Source organism: Ananas comosus, linkage group 4, assembly GCF_001540865.1.
Source record: "Ananas comosus cultivar F153 linkage group 4, ASM154086v1, whole genome shotgun sequence".
Taxonomy (NCBI): domain Eukaryota; kingdom Viridiplantae; phylum Streptophyta; class Magnoliopsida; order Poales; family Bromeliaceae; genus Ananas; species Ananas comosus.
Window position 1 is genome coordinate 13,768,688 of NC_033624.1, and position 21,669 is coordinate 13,790,356.

Sequence of the window (21,669 nt, forward strand, 5' to 3'; positions counted from 1 at the left end):
TAGCTCGATCAAAATGTGGTATCAGTCATACATATCCACATCTGGTATCCTTTTTTATGTGACTAAACAAGTAGATGAGCTGTTTAATCTCTAAGCCAGTATGCGTAAGTTATTAACATATTTCAAACTACCATGTTGCAGCCTATTATCTAATGGAATAAGCAAAATGTCACAGCTGTTGTAGAGCAAACAATCCACTTTCTGCCCAAGACAAGTGAAGAAAATCATGATTGATAAAAGTACATTGTATATTGTACCAAATTTTATTTATTCTAACGATTCAATTATAGTGATACAACAACACAATCAAATAACTTAACAATTTTCAGTATTGCGGCTCTCTTTGGTTATCACAAAAGTCATGTTGTTGCTTTGCACTCCTGCTATATCATTGGGCTTTCACCAACATAATGAAAACATGCACTGCTGGTATAGCTTTAACCAGTTACATCTAAATTATTGTATTCTTCAACAGTCTAAGATAAATGTAGGTGATTTCTCAATTTCCTGACAACTGCCATCGTATGCACAGATTTGAATGATAAATCTGAGACATGTAACTTCACTTGGAACATCTAGATCCGATACATAAAATGCCTCAACTCGAGCAACCCCAAGATATGTTCTCTCCACGGAGTTCCCACCAGAGTTGGCCATTTGCTTTTCGACGTATATATTATACTTCATGAAGGAATCTGTATATGCATCCGCCAATTTCCATACAATTTTGAGACTAACATTTCTAGTTCCGTTAGAATCTGGGGCCCATGAAATGCACTGGCCTTCGGTAACCCATGCATTTGCCTGAGGGAATTGCATGCTCTGTTCAGAATTTCTAATGCTTATATGGCCAATCGATGCACAATAGGGGAAAGACTCATCGCTAATTCCCTCAGGATATCCAAAACCTAAGCTTTTTCTGGATGCTGGTTTGGTTGGATTTAGCCTTCTCAAAATACATGTGGCATTGATACCAGTTAGAGTGTAGCCACCCAAGCGGAGAGTTGCTTTGTAAAGAATCCAAGATGTGATACCTGGGCTCTCCATCTTTTCTGCTTGAATGATTTTATAGTATTGACTTTTAGAGGGGTCCAGAGAGGGGAATGAGTCAACATCATTGGTGATGAGAGCATACATTACGCCATCAGTTTCGGATGATAATTCGAGGCACAATGCTAGGATAGAATCCCTATCAGATTTCACCTGCATAAGAATCACGAGAAAATATCATATGCACGAGTTTTATTTATTGATTATCTATTATGTTTATCATTAATGCTTCTGATACTGAATCAAAGAAGATTATATATTTCAGAAGCATAGCAGTCGCAACCTAAAGTTGCTTGGATCCATTACGGTTGTTTTATAGCTGAACCAGTTAGTTAACTCTAAATAGATAAAGTTAAACATCTAATTGGAGTTACAATACCAATTACGATCATCTTGTAACGCTGGACGGTAACTTACAGAATATGAAATGTAGATGGGTAAATCCTCCAAAGGAAGTTTTGCAACAAAAAGCCGCGTTGAGAAAAGAGTGCTCTGTTGAATATTTCCTTTGACTGTAATGCTTCCCCCTCCACTATAAGGTGCATCCTTAAAACTACCAATCATAATGCAGTTTAGCAGAAGAGGAGAGGGGAAAAAAAATAAATGAAATCACAATTTGCAAAAAGGGGGAAAATAAGAATATGTAACTACAAAGAGACAAATATATGATCAGAATTACATCTGAGGCCAAAACTTCTAATATCAGAAAGCATAAACCTTTAAAAAGCGATTAATATCTTGCTTTAAGGGATAGATAAATATTGCTTGCGGTAACACCAGTCAATGATTATGCTTTAAGGGAATAGTATGGAATATAAAATTGAAATACTAGATAATGGAAACCAGAAGTATTATTTCTGACTACATACCACTAGATCCTTATATTTTCTGGCAATTTGCTATCCATAGAAAAGGTCAAAGCTTTGTATCAACCAACTTAGTAACCACAATAAGTCTATTCAACAGAAATAAATTTAATCATTTGAAGCCTTTGAGATTGTAAATCTCATACAGGATGCTAAACAAAGCATACATAAGTATGCCATTTTTAAATCATAAAAATGAATCAGTATGGCGTGAGTTTAATGAGATCATCTGCTGAAAATACAATTCAAATAACTTGCACCATAAACAGAACCACAAACTTACTTGACGAAAGCTTGCATAGAAGTTTGAGTTGGATCTACAAAATAATTGAGGGCAGGCTGTGACAAAAAAGTCTTCATGAGAAGATAATAATATGCCTTACAGTAATTGGTAAAACAAATAGAGTAAGCAGTGGCAAATATGAGGAAAACATTACAAGTAATGGATAAAAACCAACAAATATCATCAATTAATTGCTTAAAGGATTTTGTTAACACTATAGAGTGTTAATACAACATCTTAGCCCTGGTCAAGCTCAGATAACTAGAGGCTAAATGTAAGACGTTCCTCAATGAAAGAAGCCGAAAGAAACAATATATTCGATCATCGATCATCAATCAGTTCCAGGTTCTGTATTAGTCATTACTGCCAACGCACTAAGAGAAGAAATGACTAATATAGAACCACTTGATGACCAGTCGATTAGTTTCTAGGACATATAACTACCTCTACGTAATTGATGACAGCTTGATTCGCTTGACCACTAAATGCAAAATGACTAAAATTGAGCAAACAAGCGATGTGCCGAGCCCAAAGAGGACTTGAGCAATGGGAAGGCATGCAATGGAAGAAAAAAGAATAAGCAATTTGGCAGTTTGAAAAACAACCTGGTGGTTATTTACTTTGATACTCAGGGACTACATCATTAGTAGGAAGTAAATCAAAAGTGGAAGACTCAAGTTTCAAATTAGGAAGCTATGTTCAGTTCTACAGAACAGATCACTCTCGAGTTAAAAATTTTGCCCCCTCTAAGTGAGGCCTAAATACTACATATAATTAAGAGGATAAAGTTACTCAAAAATGTTTTTTAAAGATTGTATTATGCCATTTTTCTTTTCTTCATCCACATTTTTACCTGGCCTGTTGCAGAAAACATGTAAAGCAGTCAATATTATAAGTGTCATGCGGCAAACTTGTTCTGTTAGGACAATAAGAGTAAACAAAACTAACCTGTACATATCGAATATATTCATTCTTTTTCAGCATAAAAAAACCATATAAAAAAGTACATGCTTAAGAAAACTGTCTCTAAAGCAAAATCAGTTTGCAGTACGATATCTTTGATGACAATGCAGTGACTAAACCACAGTAGTACCTGAAAACCTTGACAAGAAATATTAGTCCATGGATAATCAGCTACTTGCACACCTTCAACAGAAACATAATAACCATGTCCCTGGATTAGATTCAAGGTTCAAAGATTATTAAGATTATTTAAGTAATTTATCTTTGCAACAAAAGAAAGAAAGCAAGAAACACTACTAGGTTCATTCTAGATCCAGAAATACTGATGAGAATGGACCTATTGAGAGTAGATGTATGAGATCAAATATATAATAGAGAGCAGCACGGTTATTGAACACTATTGCATTTAAGTAGATATTACAGCTTAACTAGAATAGCATAATGTTTAAGTAATTGTATTAACAGATTGTTCCTCAAATAAATGAAAAGAAACGTGTTTGCAATAGAAGGTCGACCACAATTAAAAATATAATGGGAACAGTAAACAGTCCAGCCAAATATAGCCAAGAAAATGAAAATATCTAGAATTTTTAACCACCAAAAAAAAGGAGTCAGGGTCAGATCATGTGGCATATTCTGAAATGTATATAAATGGTAACAAAGTATTGGCTGTAATGATCATAGCAGAATAATATAGTCTATAACCAGGATAACCAGAATCATTCTGAGTATGTAGGACATGAACGTACAGTTTGATTAGAAAAAATATACAACTAATTTGCTAATTAGCCTTAAGCACAATCACTCAATTGAACAGAAATAGTGCAAAAATAACATTATCTGTTTCCAGCCTTAATTCCATTCTGCTTTCCTGCATTTCCTCTCCTTGTTTACTCTTATTTCTTTTTCTACATAAGAGTATGTTCACAGTTAATGGTTTCAATTACTGTCTCTAAAGAATAAAAAAAAAATCAGCTGCCGCTATTCCCTTAGAAATTCAGCCCCATCACATCAGGCAGGAAATCAAAGAATTCTGCTTTCCTGCGTTTCCTCTCCTTGTTTACTCTTATTTCTTTTTGTACATAAGAGTTTGTTCACAGTTAATGGTTTCAATTACCGTCTCTAAAGAATCAGAAAAAAAAAAAAAAGCTGCTGCTATTCCCCTAAGGTACCGTTTGGTTCGGGTATAATAAAGAACTAGCTATTACAGGATAGGTACAAGTATGGGGATAAGAAAAATAGCGTTTGAATGAAAATTGGGTTATTCCCGGGGATAAGAAAAATAGCGTTTGAATAGATAATATGGAATAAGAAAAATATTAGGTAATTTTATATAGAAAATGGAGGTGTTGGTGGGGATAGTTATAACTGGTTATTATAGGTAACCGAGAACTATTGTTCTCGGGTAAAAAATTAGCATTTTGGTATAAAGGGGGGGATAAGGGCCTATCCCTATCCCTATCCCTATCCCCTAACCAAACACTGCCTGAAATCCAGCCCCGTCACATAATTCAGGCAGGAAATCAAAGTAATCCCAAAAAAAAGGAAATCAACAGTTTTCTACAGTATTGGCCAAAACTGCATTTCATGCCTGATCGCATCAAGTTAAATGAAATGTGATACACATGGAATCTATTTGACCGCAGAGTCAACATATACATAGTATAACTTAAACATACAGCAGCATATTCTCCCTTTCAGGAATAGGAGAATGAAAGAAAACCAGATATAAAATTGGAAACCAACCTGATCAAAATTTGAGTAGAAAGGCAGTAATTTTGGATAGGTTTGAAGTATTCCCCATGATTGTTCAACGAGGCCCCACCAACTGCAAGTTCAATTAAAGGACCTCAAAACTGCAAATATTCAACTTAGTCACAAACAAAGAGTGCATCTTAACTTGAGAAATTATCATCAAGGAATTATATTATAGCATGTATTCCAGTTTTTACAAGCAAGTCCGGTATCCAAAGTGCCATGACTATTTATTGGCTGAAAACCCCCAATTCTAATTTTAGTGCCTTCTAGACTTCAATTTAACATTAATTAATCCTAATTGTACCACATCAGAAAGCATCTGATTTAACTCCCTATGTTGAAAGTAGGTGATAAATGTACAACGTAAGATTAAGTACATGAAACAATCTTCATCCCCGTGCAAAGAATGCTTGTTGGCACTTTGAGTTAAGACAATTGACTAGGAATTGATACCACATGATGCTGGTATCATCATTGTAAAAGCATCTTATAAGAAAAACAAATAAACACAAAGAAACAAGGTAAAGGGAAGGTTTCTGAAAGGTATAGGAGTTCAATTACTAGCTCCTACTTCCTTGAGCGCTTGTTGGAGAAGGAAGTAGAATCTATTCAACTAGGAAATGATGCACTAGAAGACAAGAAATGAATGCCAATTACACACACACACACACACACACACACACACATATGTGTATAATAAGGTCTCACAAGTTGTAAAAATATAGTAAAGGTCAAAAGGAACTAGAAGGCCTTAAATGAGATCAAATATTACATGTATTGAACAAAGAAAAACCATTGCTGACTTCCTTCAAAAACCTAGTAAGCACCTCTAAACAAAAGAATTGGGACAGCCACATTTCTTTGTAGTGTTAAAGAGTTAAGACCAGAACGATGCTTCCAGCAATGTCAAGTGCAGCTGGTGCTGCATTATGATGGTGTATAAAACAAGGCCAGAGCAGTAAAAGAATATCAAAATAATTGAAAGGAAAAAGAACGAACAAAACAGAAAGAGGACATGAGAGAGGAAGTATCTAACAATTATCACCCAAAGAAGGCACCATTACTGGTTTTATCTCACATGGAGGACAAGAAGAATTCACAACCCAAAGCTCCAATTAATGTATTCTCTGTTATTGAAAGATTCATAGCAACATGGTCTTCAAAGAAACTAGCATACCCTAGTTTTCATCTAATGGATAACTTAATGAGGGGCCTCTTGGCCCTTGGTTTGCACTAGCGCAGCTCACTCCATTGCGAGCCGCAGTAGTGCAGTCGAGCAGAGCTCTAAGTTGGACTCCAATTCGACATTGTTTTCTGCATTTGTAGGCCTTAGGGCCTGCTAACATGAATGATAAAACCTCCGTAAATAGGTAGGCTGGCACTAGTGCGTGCTACTGCAGGCACAAAAGCAAGGCAAAACAGATCCTAAATCAGAAAAGTCGTATAGCTGAATAAGAGGTATATAAAGCTCTAAAACTGAATTATTTACTTATACATCTAATGGTGCAAACAAAATCACTAGGAAGCTAATATCAGTTATTAATAACTAGCTTAAGCAGAAAATTAGCATCATTTTTATGAACAAAATTCCCATCGGACGAATGCAACACTTCCTATCTGGATTTCTCTGTTCTTGCAAAATCTAAAAAATCTGCACTTCTCCAAACTAAATCAGAGAGTACATTTACCGATTTTGTGCAGACTGAAAGTCAGGTTCTTGCTTTGTTTCATATACCCATCCAGGAGCAAATATAGCAGCTGAAATATCCTCCTTTTTCAGTAAATCAAGGGCCACATTTGTCTGTCAAACACAGAAAAAAGGAACAAATGTATGAATATTATGGTGAGAGTCTGTATAGAATATTTTTAGCAATCAATGCTAAAGATCAATATACCCTTTTATCAAACTCTGATTTTGTGCAACTAAACTTCCACTCCTACATAATATAGAGCTGATACAAACAATTAAGAGATCTTCAAAGTTTGAAATGGCGTACATTCCATTGCCCACCTCCAAAGGTGTTTCTGCCAAAAACATCAATTCCCATGTACACATCAAACTTCCTCTCACCAGCAACAGCAGCTGAATACTCTGGGTACTTTTCCTGCAAGAATCAAATTTATCTAATTGAGAGAGGTGAAAAAAAAAATAGCTTCTCATAAGTTGGAATAAAAACTGCTACTAACATTCCAAGTGTAATTGACAAAAATGCCGTCACACAAATCAAAAAATGGTTTGTTCTTCCCATTCAATTGGTCTTGCCAATCAAGTTGACCATCTTTAGTCACAGCATCATACCTGCATGGAAATTATCAGGCTATAATGAATTGATGTTTTTGATGATTAGAAAACAAAATAGTTTTTTGAAAGATCACCATATAACCAAAGATCCAGGAACATAAGAGTGCATAGTCTCCGTTAGATGATGCAAAAACTCTTTCAAGTTATCAATTAGCTGGGAGTCCAGATTAACCTCCAAATTGATCTGAAATTCAGAAAATTAAATGAATCAGCTCAAAAGGCATAATTAAAAACGTTAGCTAGCATTCAAGAGTTCACAAATGATCCCCATATTTCTCTCCAGGAATGAGTGCTGGATCAGGCTTAAGCAGTTTAAACCCAGATTGAATCAAGGTCAATTCGTATCCAACCGACTTCTCAAAAATACTAACCTATCTGATCTCAAACCCAGAAAGATTCTATTGAACTCGTATAGTTTAATCTGGTTTACAACTAGGATCCCAAAATATAACTCAATCCAGAAAAATAGACAAAACATCAAAACGAGCAACTGGTTACAAATAACAGCATAACCTTATGTTGAATAAATAAACAGCTTTCCCTACAAACTAACAAAATTTAAAACTAGAAGAACCATAAGATAAACAGAGGGAAACCAAGAAATCAAACGTATGAGGAACGATTCCTACAAAATGACTATCGACTTACATTTCCATCATGAAGCACAAAAAGGGAAATCTCAAGAATAAGGGATATCTACAGCTCACGACCCTTCAACTGCATGAAAAAAAAAAATGAGGCTTCTAGGAAGGATCAGTGCCAATTGGTTCGATACATTTTTTGACCTACAAGAATCAACCAACCAAAATGGTGCACAGAGAGAGAGAGAGAGAGAGAGTTATTTCAATCAGCAATGGTGGCAACGAAAGCGAGTTAAGTGTGAATCAATGAAGTTTATTAGGATAGCTAATGTAGAAGTACTATTAGAACACAATTCAAACTTAAAAAGGATTACTACACAAATTTTACCAACAACAACAGTTCTAACGTTACACTTCTAAAAGTTTTCAGCATGGTTCATGGTCAATGAATAAAGCAAAGGGGTTTCCAAGAAACTTGCACAATCATGAATCTAGGGCTGGCAAATGAGCGAGCCGGCTCGCGTTCGACTCGATATTTGGCTCGCTCGAGCTCGACTCGAAATTAAATGAGCCGAGCTTGAACAAAAAAAAAGGCTCGAAATTCATTTCAAGCCGAGCTTGAGTATTACTCGGCTCGTTCGAATTAGGCTCGAAAGTATAGAGGATCTGGTGCTTTCGATTTTTTGATTCTTAGATCAATCCCTTTAATCATTTCTTATCTTTGAATTAATACTATTATTATCTTGTAGGGACAACTCAATCCTAAGGATATTATTTAATCCTAGGGGGGACCGCAATCATCCCAACTAGGGCTGGCAAATGAGCGAGCCGGCTCGCGTTCGACTCGATATTTGGCTCGCTCGAGCTCGACTCGAAATTAAATGAGCCGAGCTTGAACAAAAAAAAAGGCTCGAAATTCATTTCAAGCCGAACTTGAGTATTACTCGGCTCGTTCGAATTAGGCTCGAAATGCTCGAAAAGCTCGAATATATATATATATATATATATATAGTAGAGTTACTATGCTATTGAAAGTATAGAGGATCTGGTGCTTTCGATTTTTTGATTCTTAGATCAACCCCTTTAATCATTTCTTATCTTTGGATTAATATTATTATTACCTTGTAGGGACCACTCAATCCTAGGAGTATTATTTAATTCTAGGGGGGACCGCAATCATCCCAACCATATAATTCTTAATCAAAGGGTCAAAATTTTGAAAACATCAAATCCTCTATATTTTCAATAACATAGTAGTTCTACAATATATATATATATATATGGCTGAGTGAATAATTTGAGTTTAGTTAAAATTGGCCAATGTTGTTGGCCCATAAAAACAAACCCAATAGGCAAATAAAAGAGCAAAATTTCACTAAATTTATACATTTTCTCTTTCTTTCTTTTTTTCACAGAGCTCTAAATTTTCAATATGTTTCTCTCTTTCTCTTTTTCTATCTCTCACCCTAAGTGGTCAAGCCAGAATCCTTCCAAGTTACCGAGTAACAGCATATGCCCGCCGTTGCCTACTTTGCTATTAATTGTATGCTGGAGAAAATATACAGAATATTTTTAAAATAAAAAATTATTATTATAAAATTTTAATTTTAGTTATATATGATTGGATAGTTTAATCCAATATTTATCTATATAATTTATTTATTTTTTACTGCATAAATGAAAATGAATAATATGGAGATTGAAGGCGGAAGAAAAGACATGTGAGGCTGAAAAGATTAGATATTCAACTCATAATTTTTTTTTTTCATATTATAATACTATATTTCATATAATTATTTTGTACTTTGAACTATTAGATATATTTTTGTATCAAATTATAGATAATGTTTTATACAAATTAAACTATTGATCGTATGATGTTGAGAATTTCAAGCGGCTCGTTTAGGGCTCGAGCTCGCTCAACTCGAAATTAGGCTCGCTCGAGCTCGAGCTCGAATTAATTTCAATCCAAGCTTGAGCTTAAATTTAGGCTCGAAATTAATTTCGAGCCGAATTTGAGCCGAGGTAAGCTCGCTCGAGCTCGGCTCGTTTCCACCCCTAATCCCAACCATACATACAATTCGTAATCAAAGGGTCAAAAATTCGAAAACATCAAATTCTCTATATTTTCGATTGCATAGTAGTTCTACAATATATATATATATATATATATATATATATATATATATATATATATTAAAAAATATATAAATATAATATATTTTAATTATATATAGGCTGAGTGAATAATCTGAGTTTAGTTAAAATTGGGCCAATGTTGTTGACCCATAAAAACAAACCCAATAGACAAATAAAAAAGCAAAATTTCACTAAATTTATACATTTTTCCTTTCTTTCTTTCTTTCACAGAACTCTAAATTTTCAATATGTTTCTCTCTTTCTCTTTTTCTGTCTCTCACCCTAAGCGGCCAAGCCGGAAGCCCTCCAAGTTACCAAGTAACAGCATATGCCTGCCGTTGCCTACCTTGCTATTAATTGTATGCTTGAGAAAATATACAGAATATTTTTAAAGTAAAAAATTATTATTCATATAAAATTTTAATTTTAGTTATATATGATTGGATAGTTTAATCCAATATTTATCTATATAATTTATTTATTTTTGACCGTATAAATGAAAATGAATAATATGGAAATTGAAGGCGGAAGAGAAGACATGTGAGGCTGAAAAGATTAGATATTCAACTCATAAATTATTTTTCTTCATATTATAATACTATATTTCATATAATTATTTTGTACTTTAAACTATTACACATATGTTTGTATCAAATTATAGATAATATTCTATACAAATTAAACTATTAATCGTATGATGTTGAGAATTTCAAGCGGCTCATTTAGGGCTCGAGCTCGCTCGACTCGAAATTAGGCTCGCTCGAGCTCGGCTCGAATTAATTTCAATCCAAGCTTGAGCTTAAATTTAGGCTCGAAATTAATTTCAAGCCGAATTTGAGCCGAGGTAAGCTCGCTCGAGCTCGGCTCGTTTCCACCCCATTCATGAACCTACACTATAAAAAGCATTACCTAATATAGCAAAATGTAAGATTCAGTAGAAATACCAGCCAACCATCGAAACCCAAAGCGCTGGCAAGTTCTGCCAATCTCTCAGCATACATTCGAGCAGCACTTTTTGTCGCGAGCAATGTCTCACAGACTACCTTACCAGCATCCCATTCTGCGAGGAATGTACCTAAAACCTTCATGCAAAGGCAACACCAAATCAAAAGGTGTCAAAGTTAAGAAATTCTGAACGGTTCAACATACAAGGAAATATGCACAATGATTAAATCAACTGTGATTTAGAAAAAGCAATAAGATGTCGTACAAGCTATAGAATATGTCTATCATCCATCCAAAAAAATGGTGCAGAAATAATAGATTACGACAAGCCATAGGGAAACTAAATAAGCCTTAAGCAAAGATGTATAGAAGACATGACCAAACAAATAATTATAAACTGCAGTCATCTAAAATTTCTAGATTAATTTACTGCAAGAAAAGGATATTCATCAAATATAACACAAAGAAAAACCACAAAACCAATGCGTAAAAGAATAATTCCATGCTGTTTGTCAAAGGAAAAAAGTAATATTCAAAGATCTTGTCATTATACTCTTCAAATTATTAGCATCTAAACCATGTGCGCTACGGTCATCAAAGAAACCATAATTCTTGAAAAAAAAAAATTAAAAAACCCTCTAAATCTCGATCTAATATAAGTACGCTACGGAGATGACAAAGATATAGACAAAAACAGGGGAAACGAATACCTTGACACCATGGGTATGCGCCGCATTGGTCCAGCACGGTGGGGGAAGCGTAACCAAGTAATGGGAGAAGTAGACGAACACGTCCATGAGGTGCCAGTGCCAGATAGCGTAGGCGTCGGCGTTGCTCCCTCCCTGCACCCACGCGTCGTCGCGGTACCCACCCTTCATGTCGTGGCACACGAGGATCCTCCGCCGCGGAGGGAGCGGCGCCGCCACCGCCGCCGCCGCCGCGGAGGAGGGAGGGAGGGGGGCGGAGGCCCTGTTGAAGGGGAAGTGGAAGGACTCGAAGTAGGACCGCGATTCTAGGGCACGGAGATCGGCGATGGGGTAGGAGATGGGAAGCGACGGCTCCGAGGGATCGAAGGGGGGATCCCACGGCCTCCGATCGTCGTCTCGGTTGGGCTCCAGGGCGTCGGCGGAGGCCATGGAGGAGCGGAACAGGAGGAGGAGGCGGCGGAGGAGGGGATCGAGGAGGAGGGGATCGAGGAGGAGGGTTTTTAGGGTTTTGAGGGTTCGGCGAGGATTTGGGAAAAGGGGGAGACGACGAGGGAGTGGCATAAGAGTCGTGTGAAAACAAAAAAAAAAAAAAAAAAAAAAAAAGCGCGCCACTGAGAATCGGATTCATTTACTTTCTCTACCCTCTTTAAAAAAAAAGAAGAAAAAAATATTCCCTATCTAAACTCTTTTTGAAGAATATTTTTAATCTAGCTTTATTTTTATAAAAAAATTAGAAAAAATAATAATAAAATAATAATTTTTATATAAATTAATATGTTAAATGAGTGGAGATTATCTTTTTTTTCTTTTCTTTAAAATTAAGTGAATATAATGTGATTTTATATATGAGCACTTAATAAAAAATTTATTTATTATTAATAATATTTATAAATTATAATTTTTTTTTTGTACTACTAGTACTTAATTTGATTATACAAGTCAATATAATTTAAAAGTGTTCGTATATAAAATCACATTACATTCAATTAATTTAAAAAGAGAGAAAAAAAGATAATTTCTACCCACTTAACATATTAATCTATATACAAATTATTAACTTATCATTTTTTTTCTAAAATATAAAAATGAAGCTAGATTGGAAATATTTTTCAAAATGAGGCTAGATAGAGAATTTTTTTTTGTAAAGAGGCTAGACAAGTAAATAGTTCTGAGAATCGCGAGTTGTTATCTAAATTTATTAAGAAACTAAAATATAATTAAACAAATAAATGTGTAAAAAAATATATATAAAAAGGAGCAAAGTATGAATTTAGTGATCATCGGAAAATTTTATTTTTGGATAAATAAATATTTGTATGAGTTTTGTTGCTTCATTGATATCAAGTACCGAACAAAGAAAATAATACAAATACGTATACGTACGTGAAATTGGACTAATTGCTTGTGCGAAGGTTCTTTAATTAATGCAAGGTGAGGTTGTATTTGTTAGATTAAGTATTATCTTAAAATTTTGATACTACCGGATCGAATTCAAGGTGAATTTTTGAAAATTCAAACTCGAACCCAATTATCCGAGTCGGATTTTGAAAATCCATAATCAAATTTGAGTATGACAAAAAACAGAAATCGAAATGCAAAACCAAACAGAAAATCCATTCAAATCAAAATTTTTAGAGTATAAATTTAAATTTTATATTATATAATATTAAATAGGTTTGCCTTCGGGTTCGTGTTAGGATTCAAGTCAGTTTTAGATAAAACAGTACTCAAACCCGAATCCATCGGGTTTTTACTTTTTATACTCATAACTGGCTATATCTGTTCAACATTGATTAAACTTTTCGTTCGGATTTGAATACCCTTGGAGAGTAATATTAATTTTTAAAGATTAATTTATTTAAACAAAACAAATGTGAGAAAATAACTAAAAATAAGAAACAACTTAATAAAAAACAAATCATATGGAAAACGGTCAAATCGCTCAATTGTGCACAAATGTTAAGCATACATTAAAAGAAAAAATTGCTCCAAACAAGATCAGGAACAAAAGATGGAACTCATGTATTCTGAAACGAAAGTGCATCAAAATGAAGTAAAGGAACTTAGGGTTCAAAAAAATTCGCCAAGGTTCAGATTTAGTCACTCGAGCTTGTCTGGTGAGCTTAATGCTGTAGTTGAAATGTAACGATTCAGCCCACTAACAATAATAATTCGTTCGGTCCAAATCAACGACCGAAAATACTTAAACTTGTATTTATTACTAGGTGTACATGTGGTATTCTTTTATTTCTTGTATAATCCAATCCGCTAACAACAATAATTTGTTGGAGCTAAACCAACGGTAAAAAATGTTTAAGCCCATTTATTATTATTAGAATGTGATGCCTTATATATTTCAAATTAGTATTTTTTGTCATCTAATGTAGGACTCTTGGGGTGTTATATAAAAACTATAAAGCAAATCAAGCTAAAAATGATTAAAATTTGATTAAATGTATAGTTAAATTAGAATAAAAATTTTAATATGTAATAAGTTTTTTTTTTTTTGAAAGAGATAGGCAGCACGCTACCCGTTTCGTCACATTTAGAAATAAACTTAGCTGAAAATGTGAATCAACTAGGATTCGAACTTGGATCTCGAATACCAAATAGTAAGCCCTCTGTCACTTGCTCTAGAAAAAGTCGATAATATGTAATAAATATTGAATATAATTTAGTTGTATGGGTGCATAGAAAGGTATGGTATACCTTGCGTGTGTGGAGCACAAGAAGAGAGAGAGGTAGGTTGTCTCGTTAGAAGTTGAGAGAAGTACGAGAGATTCAGAATGAGAACTCGAGTTAAAATTATTCGGTGCAGAAAAAGAGCCGAATGTAATTATCTTTTATTTATTTATTTTCTCTATTTCTTGGTTATCACTTCTCGTACATGTACTTCTCTTTTGCACTCTGTAAGGTATGAATGGTCGAATATGCTTTGCAAAATGGATTTTATTTTGTGAATTAAATATGTATTAGTTCAATTTCAAGGTCAAGGGCATTTGGTCTAGTGGTATGATTCTCGCTTAGGGTGCGAGAGGTCCCGAGTTCAATTCTCGGAATGCCCCGTCAAGGTGCGAGTTTAGTTAGTTGCTCACTCGTTTTTCTCTTTTTCTTAAATTTTACTTGTTTCATCAAAAGAGAAAAAAGTTTTTAAGTTTTCTCTTTTTTCCTTTTTTTTTTTTAACTTCTTCCTAAGTTTTCTCTTTAGAAATTTGTATTAGGGGCATGCTTGTATTAAGAGGAATGAGAAAAACACTAGATAATAATAATAAAGATTAATTTGGAGAAATAAGCAGGCTAATCAGCCATGAAATATTTTGTTTTTTGTAACTATTTTCGCCTTTTGTTTTAGATAATTTTTAGCCATATAAGAGTGTAATAAAGTACTTTGTCAACTTGTGATTAATGAAACATGTTGCACCATAATTTAGTTTTAATGCCAGGTTTAATTTCTTATAAAAAATTAAATTTGAAACTATAAAAATAAAATAAAATGCTGCAGTTTGAGTTACATGATACTAAATTGCAAGTACACCACCAAAAGAGAAATCTTTAATTTGAGGCCCTTCTTGCATGTATCCAATGTTAAAATTTATTTCCCCGGTCAATAATTATTGTTTAAGATTAAAATTTGTTCTTAAGAAATAGATCAATCTAATTAAGCCTTATAATTAAGTTTTAATTAAGTAGCTAGTATATATTATGTTAAGAATCTTTTCATATGATCACTAATGAATGCTTTTAACACACATTTATTTACTAAACACTGACACATTAACTCACTGTGCATGGCAACTTTTATTTTTCCACTCTATTAACTATTGAATTGTAAACAGTTGACCTTTTTTTTTTGTGTGAGAAATAATATATAATGTGCGTAGCTCACGATTAAATAATAAAAGGACTAGCTCATAGCACGAGGCTATGGTCAATGCAAGGTCCCGTTAGAAAACGACAAAAAATATATATACATACATGAAATCTTAATCTTACTAATTAAATATTATTAAACAATTAATCCTGTTAACAGAGATAATTATGTTAATAAGTGGGTCAAAACTACATCACTGGGGCACATGAGACAAGGCTTAATTAATTACTATGGATACTAACCATTTTCTAATTAATATTGCAGTTTCTAACCCATGCATGTTTTTTGTTCGGTAGTATGAATTAATGGATAGTTCCTGTACTAATTAACATGATGTTGCGACTTGGTTCCCTGTACCTAGTTATAAACTGAAGTAACTGAGAGTGATTAATTAATAAGAGAGGAATAAAATGCTCACTTTACCTGAATATTTGATTTTCTTTTTATGGTCAAGAACTAATCAAAGTATAATATATAATTAAAATTATATGAAATATTTAAGTAAGCAATACAAGGGCTAATTAGTTTGCGATGTAAAAACAGGATTAGCCATACACTTCATCCTTTTTGCTTTTATGAAAAGAGAAAAATAAAAGGCCTAATCTTAAATACATAGCTAACAAACAATTACGTAGAGACTTATCTAATTAAACAAGCCAAAAAAGGGGTCTAAGTTTCTACTTGCAAAACATCTTGGAAATAAGATTAAGAAATTGAGTAACCTATAATTAATCATAGTGCCATTGAACCTTGCCAATGATGAGCCCTCAAAAGAAGGATAATGCTACTTTTCTCCCTTAATTAAATTAATTAGTAAGTATATATGCCTTTTGATTCTTCCTCAATAGACTAGTTGTTTGTAGATAGGTTAAGCTTTGTTTTGTAGTGCAAATATACTCTAATTAATCATATCCATCTTTGGATTGTTTCCATATTATAACTTCATTGACCCTCTCCAATTTCATTTCAATCACCATAATGGACAAGAATTGTCTTTATATAATTAGTGTTCATTGCTATATATGATGCATGAAGACGTCTCCACTTCACCATTACTTTTCTAAGAGCCTAGATATGTAGCATGCATGCATGTGAGAGTCACGTAATTGTATATGTACAACTCCTCTCGAGCGTGTGACACTTGTCATACCTATGCACGTGCACTTCATTAAACTCATAGGTTCACACACACACACACGCACACGCACATGCATATTTATATATCTTAATACCAATGTTTTTTTTTTTTTTTTTTTTAGAGATAGATAACACGCTATCCGTTTCGTTTATTTTATTTAGAAATAAATTTAGCTGGAAATATGAATCAACTAGGATTCGAGCTTGGGTCTCAGGTATACCAACCACCAAGCTCTTTGTCACTTGCTCTAGGGACAGTCGGTATACGCACCAATGTAAACACATATGCGTGGGTGCAAAACAGTATGAAACTCTTTTAACTTTTCTTTTGTTCATCAAGGGGAAAAATGGTCTTTAATTACGANGTGGATCGTTGATTTGAACGCCCTATGATCGAAAACCAACACTATAGTACCGGAGCTCGGTACTATATATAGATATATAGTAGCCTAGCTTTATATATATATATATATATACCACTAAAAAAGCATCTTTATTCAATAATTTCGCATAATTTTACATGTTTAAAATGCTCTAATTACATGTCAGATTTATTCATAACAATACCTTATATATTTATGCTATGAAGCAATTATTTTTCATACAAGATATAGGAGAAGGATGCTTTTATCATACAAGGTCAACACTCTCCGAGCATGTGTGTAGATTCTAATCATAGTTCCACAGTTCCACTATCATGTGGTTTGGAATATATATATAGACAAAAACAAAGTCTACGAAAATTCAAACTCGAAACCCCCGCCTTAATTACTACCGTATGATTGTATAAAACAATCATTTTGATCGTTGCGAATTTAACTCACTAAAGAAGAATGCTCAGTCCTTCATATATACTTTTTTTTCCCTTGTGTGTACATGTCTTTTTCTAGTAGCTAGTGGAGAAGTGGAGTGAATACGGGTGGGTAAAGCATCTTAAAGTTTGATCAAGGGATCAATTGACAAATTAATTGGGAATCTCCATATGCAACAATATATATATATATATATATATATATATACACACACACAGCACCAATTAAAAGGCAGGCTACTCAGGACTTACGCAAACTAACCTCTTCTGCGAAAGAAACTCCAAGGCATGCAAAACCAATGAATACAAGTACTCTACTTTCCGGCTGTACACTTGGACCGATCCTTGGAGAAGCAGTGCAGCTGCACCAAGATCACCCACATGATGCAAGAAACAATCACCGAAAAATATAAAAAAAATCATGCAAACAAAAAAAGACAAATTGCAAATATGTACCAATACCCCCTCCACAATAGGCCAATTTGAAATTGTTTTGTTTCGTTATGTTATTGAAAGGGATTTGTTAGCGCTGCGCTTGAAAAAGTGTCCGAAACAGTTAAATTGGTCGCAAGGACCATTAAACATACAAAATCAACAATTTAAGCAGTAGAAACAACTCAAATCAAAAGAATCTAAATTTGACGGGGTTATGAACCAAAAGGGGTTTATTTCAAAATGGTCTATGATCAGGGTTTTCCAATACAACTTTACCTTTAAAAAAAAAAAAGAAGAAAAAAGAACAAACTGAAAGAGAGAGAGATACGAGATCGAACCTTCGGCGAAGTTGACGGAGTGGAGTGCGTGGTCTTGGTCGTCGGCGGCGGAGATCTCCCCGGAGCAGATCCTAAGGAGGTACTCCTCGAGATTCGCGGCGAGATCGACCTCCCAATTGGATTGGGGATCGCGGTTGGGTTGGAGGAGGTGGAACCGCGATGCACCGCCGCCGCCGCCGCCGCCGCCGCTGGGCCCTGCGAGCTCCTCTTGGTCGCTCATCTCCGAGGCTACGAGAGACCCGTTTGAGCGCGGCACCTCGGCAGATCCATGAGAAACCCTAGCAAACGTGGGGAGGGGATTTGGCGGAGGTGTTCGATGGAGTGGTTCTCGGTGACTGAGTTAGGGTTTCTAGGGTTTCAAGGGGAATGGGGGAAGAGAGAGAGAGAGAGAGAGAGAGAGAGAGAGAGANTACGTGTACATGTATATTTATGTTTTATATATATATATATATATACTTGAATCAAACTTTTGGCAAATGGCCATCAAACGCGTGGAATCGATCCCCACGTGGAGGTTAAGATATATTACTTTGGAGAGAATAGGTAGCCAAACGCCATTCCACAACTCTGGTTTGAGCCCATGCATGGCACCGACCCATTTGAGGATTAATTAAGAAAATGAGTTAGTTGGTTTAAGAAGCAAAGGTACATAGTCTCTTATTTACTCCATGTCTCACACACTCACATGCTAGTGCTGACCCTCAACTACTACTTAGAATTATCTCTTATTTAATAATCCCCCTCTCTCTCTCTCTCTCTCTCTCTCTCTCTCTCTCTCTCTCTCTCTCATGAGCTCATTCTTAAACAAACATGTTTTAATAAATGTACCATATTCAACAAATAATCGCAGGCTCCCGAGACATTTTAATAGTCATAAGACATGGACTTGGATCAAGCAGAATGAGATCAAATAAAACCTAGAAGCCTTGAAAGATTTGCATTGGCATCCTTTTACTTTGATATTATGATCGCGCGTTCTTTGTTTAAAAATTTAAGTTTAACATTTTATGTTCTAAACTTCCATAAGGTAAAAGAGAACAAACAACTACTACAAGAAAAAAGAGAGTTGCATCCTAGATTTGTGGTTGAATTTCATGTGGTATTCTCTTCATTAATTATATGCGCCCTCTCTTTTTCTTCATAAGTTTTCATCATGCTCTCTCTCTCTCTCTCATTACCAAATTGACAAGGTATATAGAGGAGAACATGACCATCTAACCATCCAAAAATGAACTTGATAACAGCAAAAGGCCAAGGGTACAAAGGCCATGCATGGCTACAATTAATTAAGCTCAAAAAGCACTATGTCCAAAGAGACTCTCTCTTAAGAGGCTCCTGAGTAGCTACATTGTTGCTAGGAGAGGCAAAGTTCATCAAAGAGGGCATGCCACTAATCATATTGCTATTGTGCATAAGATAATTCGACTTATCATCGCTGTCTATCTGCTGCTGATGATCAGCCATCAAGGGTGGCTCCTGCTGCATTTGAATACAAAGGATCTCCGCTTGCGCCACCGCGAGCTGCATCTGCAGCTGAGAGACTTGGTTTTGTAGGTACGAGATCGCCCCCACGCACCCGTATACCGGGTCCCTCATCCTTGCATTCGCCTCGTAGACTAAGCTGTTCACTGCATCTGCTCTCTGGTGCACTGGAAGTTCCTATAGCAAGTTAGACAAAAGATGATCAAAAGGACTATTAATATACTTAGCTAGCATTACAAGATGGATCTTGACTTGAAGAGAGGACTACAAATGCCTAATCTAAAATCATATATAGATTCGAGCTCTCTCTTGATATGAAAAGACGATAGCGATGGGATGATGTGGTGAACCTGCAACATCTTGCTAACATTGCTTGCACCGAAGACCTTGTGGACGATTGCGAACTTGTGCGGGTCTTCCGAAGGGAAGAAAGGGGCAAAGATGCAATCCTTTGTGCATCGCCTCCGAAGGAGCTTGCAAGAGGCGCAAGGCGAGTTGCCACCCATCACGAATATTAGATCGACCGACAGATTAAATCTTTTCTAGCTAGGGGTGCAAATTAATGGAGAAAGGTTTAAGGAGTGGAGCTTGGCAAGAGACAATTAAGCTACTTCACAAAGTAGAAGCTGAGGATAGATGAGGATGGGTGTGGCCTATTTATAATGTGGGCTTTTGTGCAGGTAGTTGGGTCTGAAAATTAGAAAAGAACAGAAGCAATAAAAATTCTTAGCTTTTCAAGAGATACCCAAGTAACCAAGCTTGTCACTGACTATTACAAACCCTAGCATAGTAGTCATAAAAGATATATAGGAACAAGTATGTTTATTGCCAAGGACATAAATTTCACCATTAATTAGGAATCTTAGTTCTAACTCAACCAATGAGTCAAGGAGCATTAAATTATATTTGAGAATATGCTACAGTGTTTGTGCGTGTCTGCAAAGCATGTGTACATGTGATGCCTTACATATTAAGTACACATTGCGTCCACTCTATATACTATATGCACTTAAAGTAAAATACGTAAAATACCATTTCTCAAAACAAAACAAAAAAAAAAAATCAAATGAACTACATAGATTTGAGACTTAAATTAAGTACAGAGACAGCATAGAGTGCACACAAGTCACATGAACCAAAAAAATTTGATTAGTACATGAATTATATTACTATTACTTCTCTTTAGAAAGTTCAATAATGCGCTAGATTATCACTATAGGTTCAAAAAATGTCCTGATCCTTAGGAGCTATAGATATATTGTGGGTGAATACTATTAAAATTCTCAAAATTATGGTTTGTGCATGCATACCTTAAGTTACAGGGTTGGAAACTTAGTTTGTGAACAAATGAAAAGTTGCTAATATTATTTCCTTTTATTACTTAAAAAAGAATAAACAATAGCTAAGGAGATAAACCTACAATTCCTTCCTACCATGATATATATTGGATTTGAAAGGACATTAATTTTAAGCTCATTTTCGTCGCGGAACCGACACGGTAAAGAAAAATGTGCTGGTCCCACAAAGAGCATTTATTATGCAAATAATTTGTTATAACAACAACAAAGCAACTAGATTCCCTTTCTTGTTTATTTTAACATCATGTGCACTGCACGAGATTAAGTATATATTAGGAACTAACCTAAGAAGCCATAGTCGTCGACATTTGGCACAGTACGTACCATGTAATTTCCTAAGTATCAATTAATCAGAAGGTCTAATCACACCGAGGTTATGTGTGGTTAATTGGGAAGAGTTAATTAATTACATACCAATCTTAAAATTAATTAATATTAGAATGTAATTTTCTTACGTTGATGTTTCTGATTTTTATCATTCCCTTTGATTAAAACAATTACGCTTCTATTCATAAATTACATCGCTCTTTTCATGATTGCAAACAGTTTATAAGGTACTAATTTTAAAAAGTAATTAATACACGAAATGTGTCGATCACCCCGGCCGCCATTTAGGCAATTGAGCTCTCTTCCGAAGAAAAAG

The 21,669-nt window shown here is 34.9% G+C and overlaps 3 protein-coding genes and 1 non-coding gene across 4 annotated transcripts; 1 reads left to right on the forward strand and 3 right to left on the reverse strand.

Annotated features, from left to right (window-relative positions):
* LOC109708861 (cytosolic endo-beta-N-acetylglucosaminidase 1-like) lies at positions 231 to 12,076 on the reverse strand (the record flags this gene model as incomplete). Its single annotated transcript, XM_020230746.1, is given in 11 exon segments — positions 231 to 1,203; positions 1,468 to 1,603; positions 2,200 to 2,255; positions 3,293 to 3,373; positions 4,909 to 4,990; positions 6,609 to 6,721; positions 6,918 to 7,025; positions 7,108 to 7,219; positions 7,297 to 7,406; positions 10,887 to 11,024; positions 11,598 to 12,076. Coding segments are annotated over 11 exon segments (2,150 nt in total), but the record flags the coding sequence as incomplete, so codon positions are not given.
* TRNAP-AGG lies at positions 14,588 to 14,659 on the forward strand. The gene has a single exon. It is a non-coding gene; the product is annotated as a tRNA-Pro (tRNA).
* On the reverse strand, positions 17,651 to 18,562 carry LOC109709130 (condensin-2 complex subunit H2-like). Its single transcript, XM_020231198.1, has 2 exons — positions 18,187 to 18,562; positions 17,651 to 17,775 (listed from the first exon to the last, which is right to left on the reverse strand). The coding sequence occupies exons 1-2, from the start codon at positions 18,404 to 18,406 to the stop codon at positions 17,651 to 17,653; spliced, it is 345 nt and encodes a 114-aa protein (XP_020086787.1). The 5' UTR covers positions 18,407 to 18,562.
* LOC109709596 (LOB domain-containing protein 12-like) lies at positions 19,489 to 20,174 on the reverse strand. Its single transcript, XM_020231895.1, has 2 exons — positions 20,019 to 20,174; positions 19,489 to 19,845 (listed from the first exon to the last, which is right to left on the reverse strand). Exons 1-2 carry the CDS (start codon positions 20,172 to 20,174, stop codon positions 19,489 to 19,491), a joined length of 513 nt encoding a protein of 170 aa, XP_020087484.1.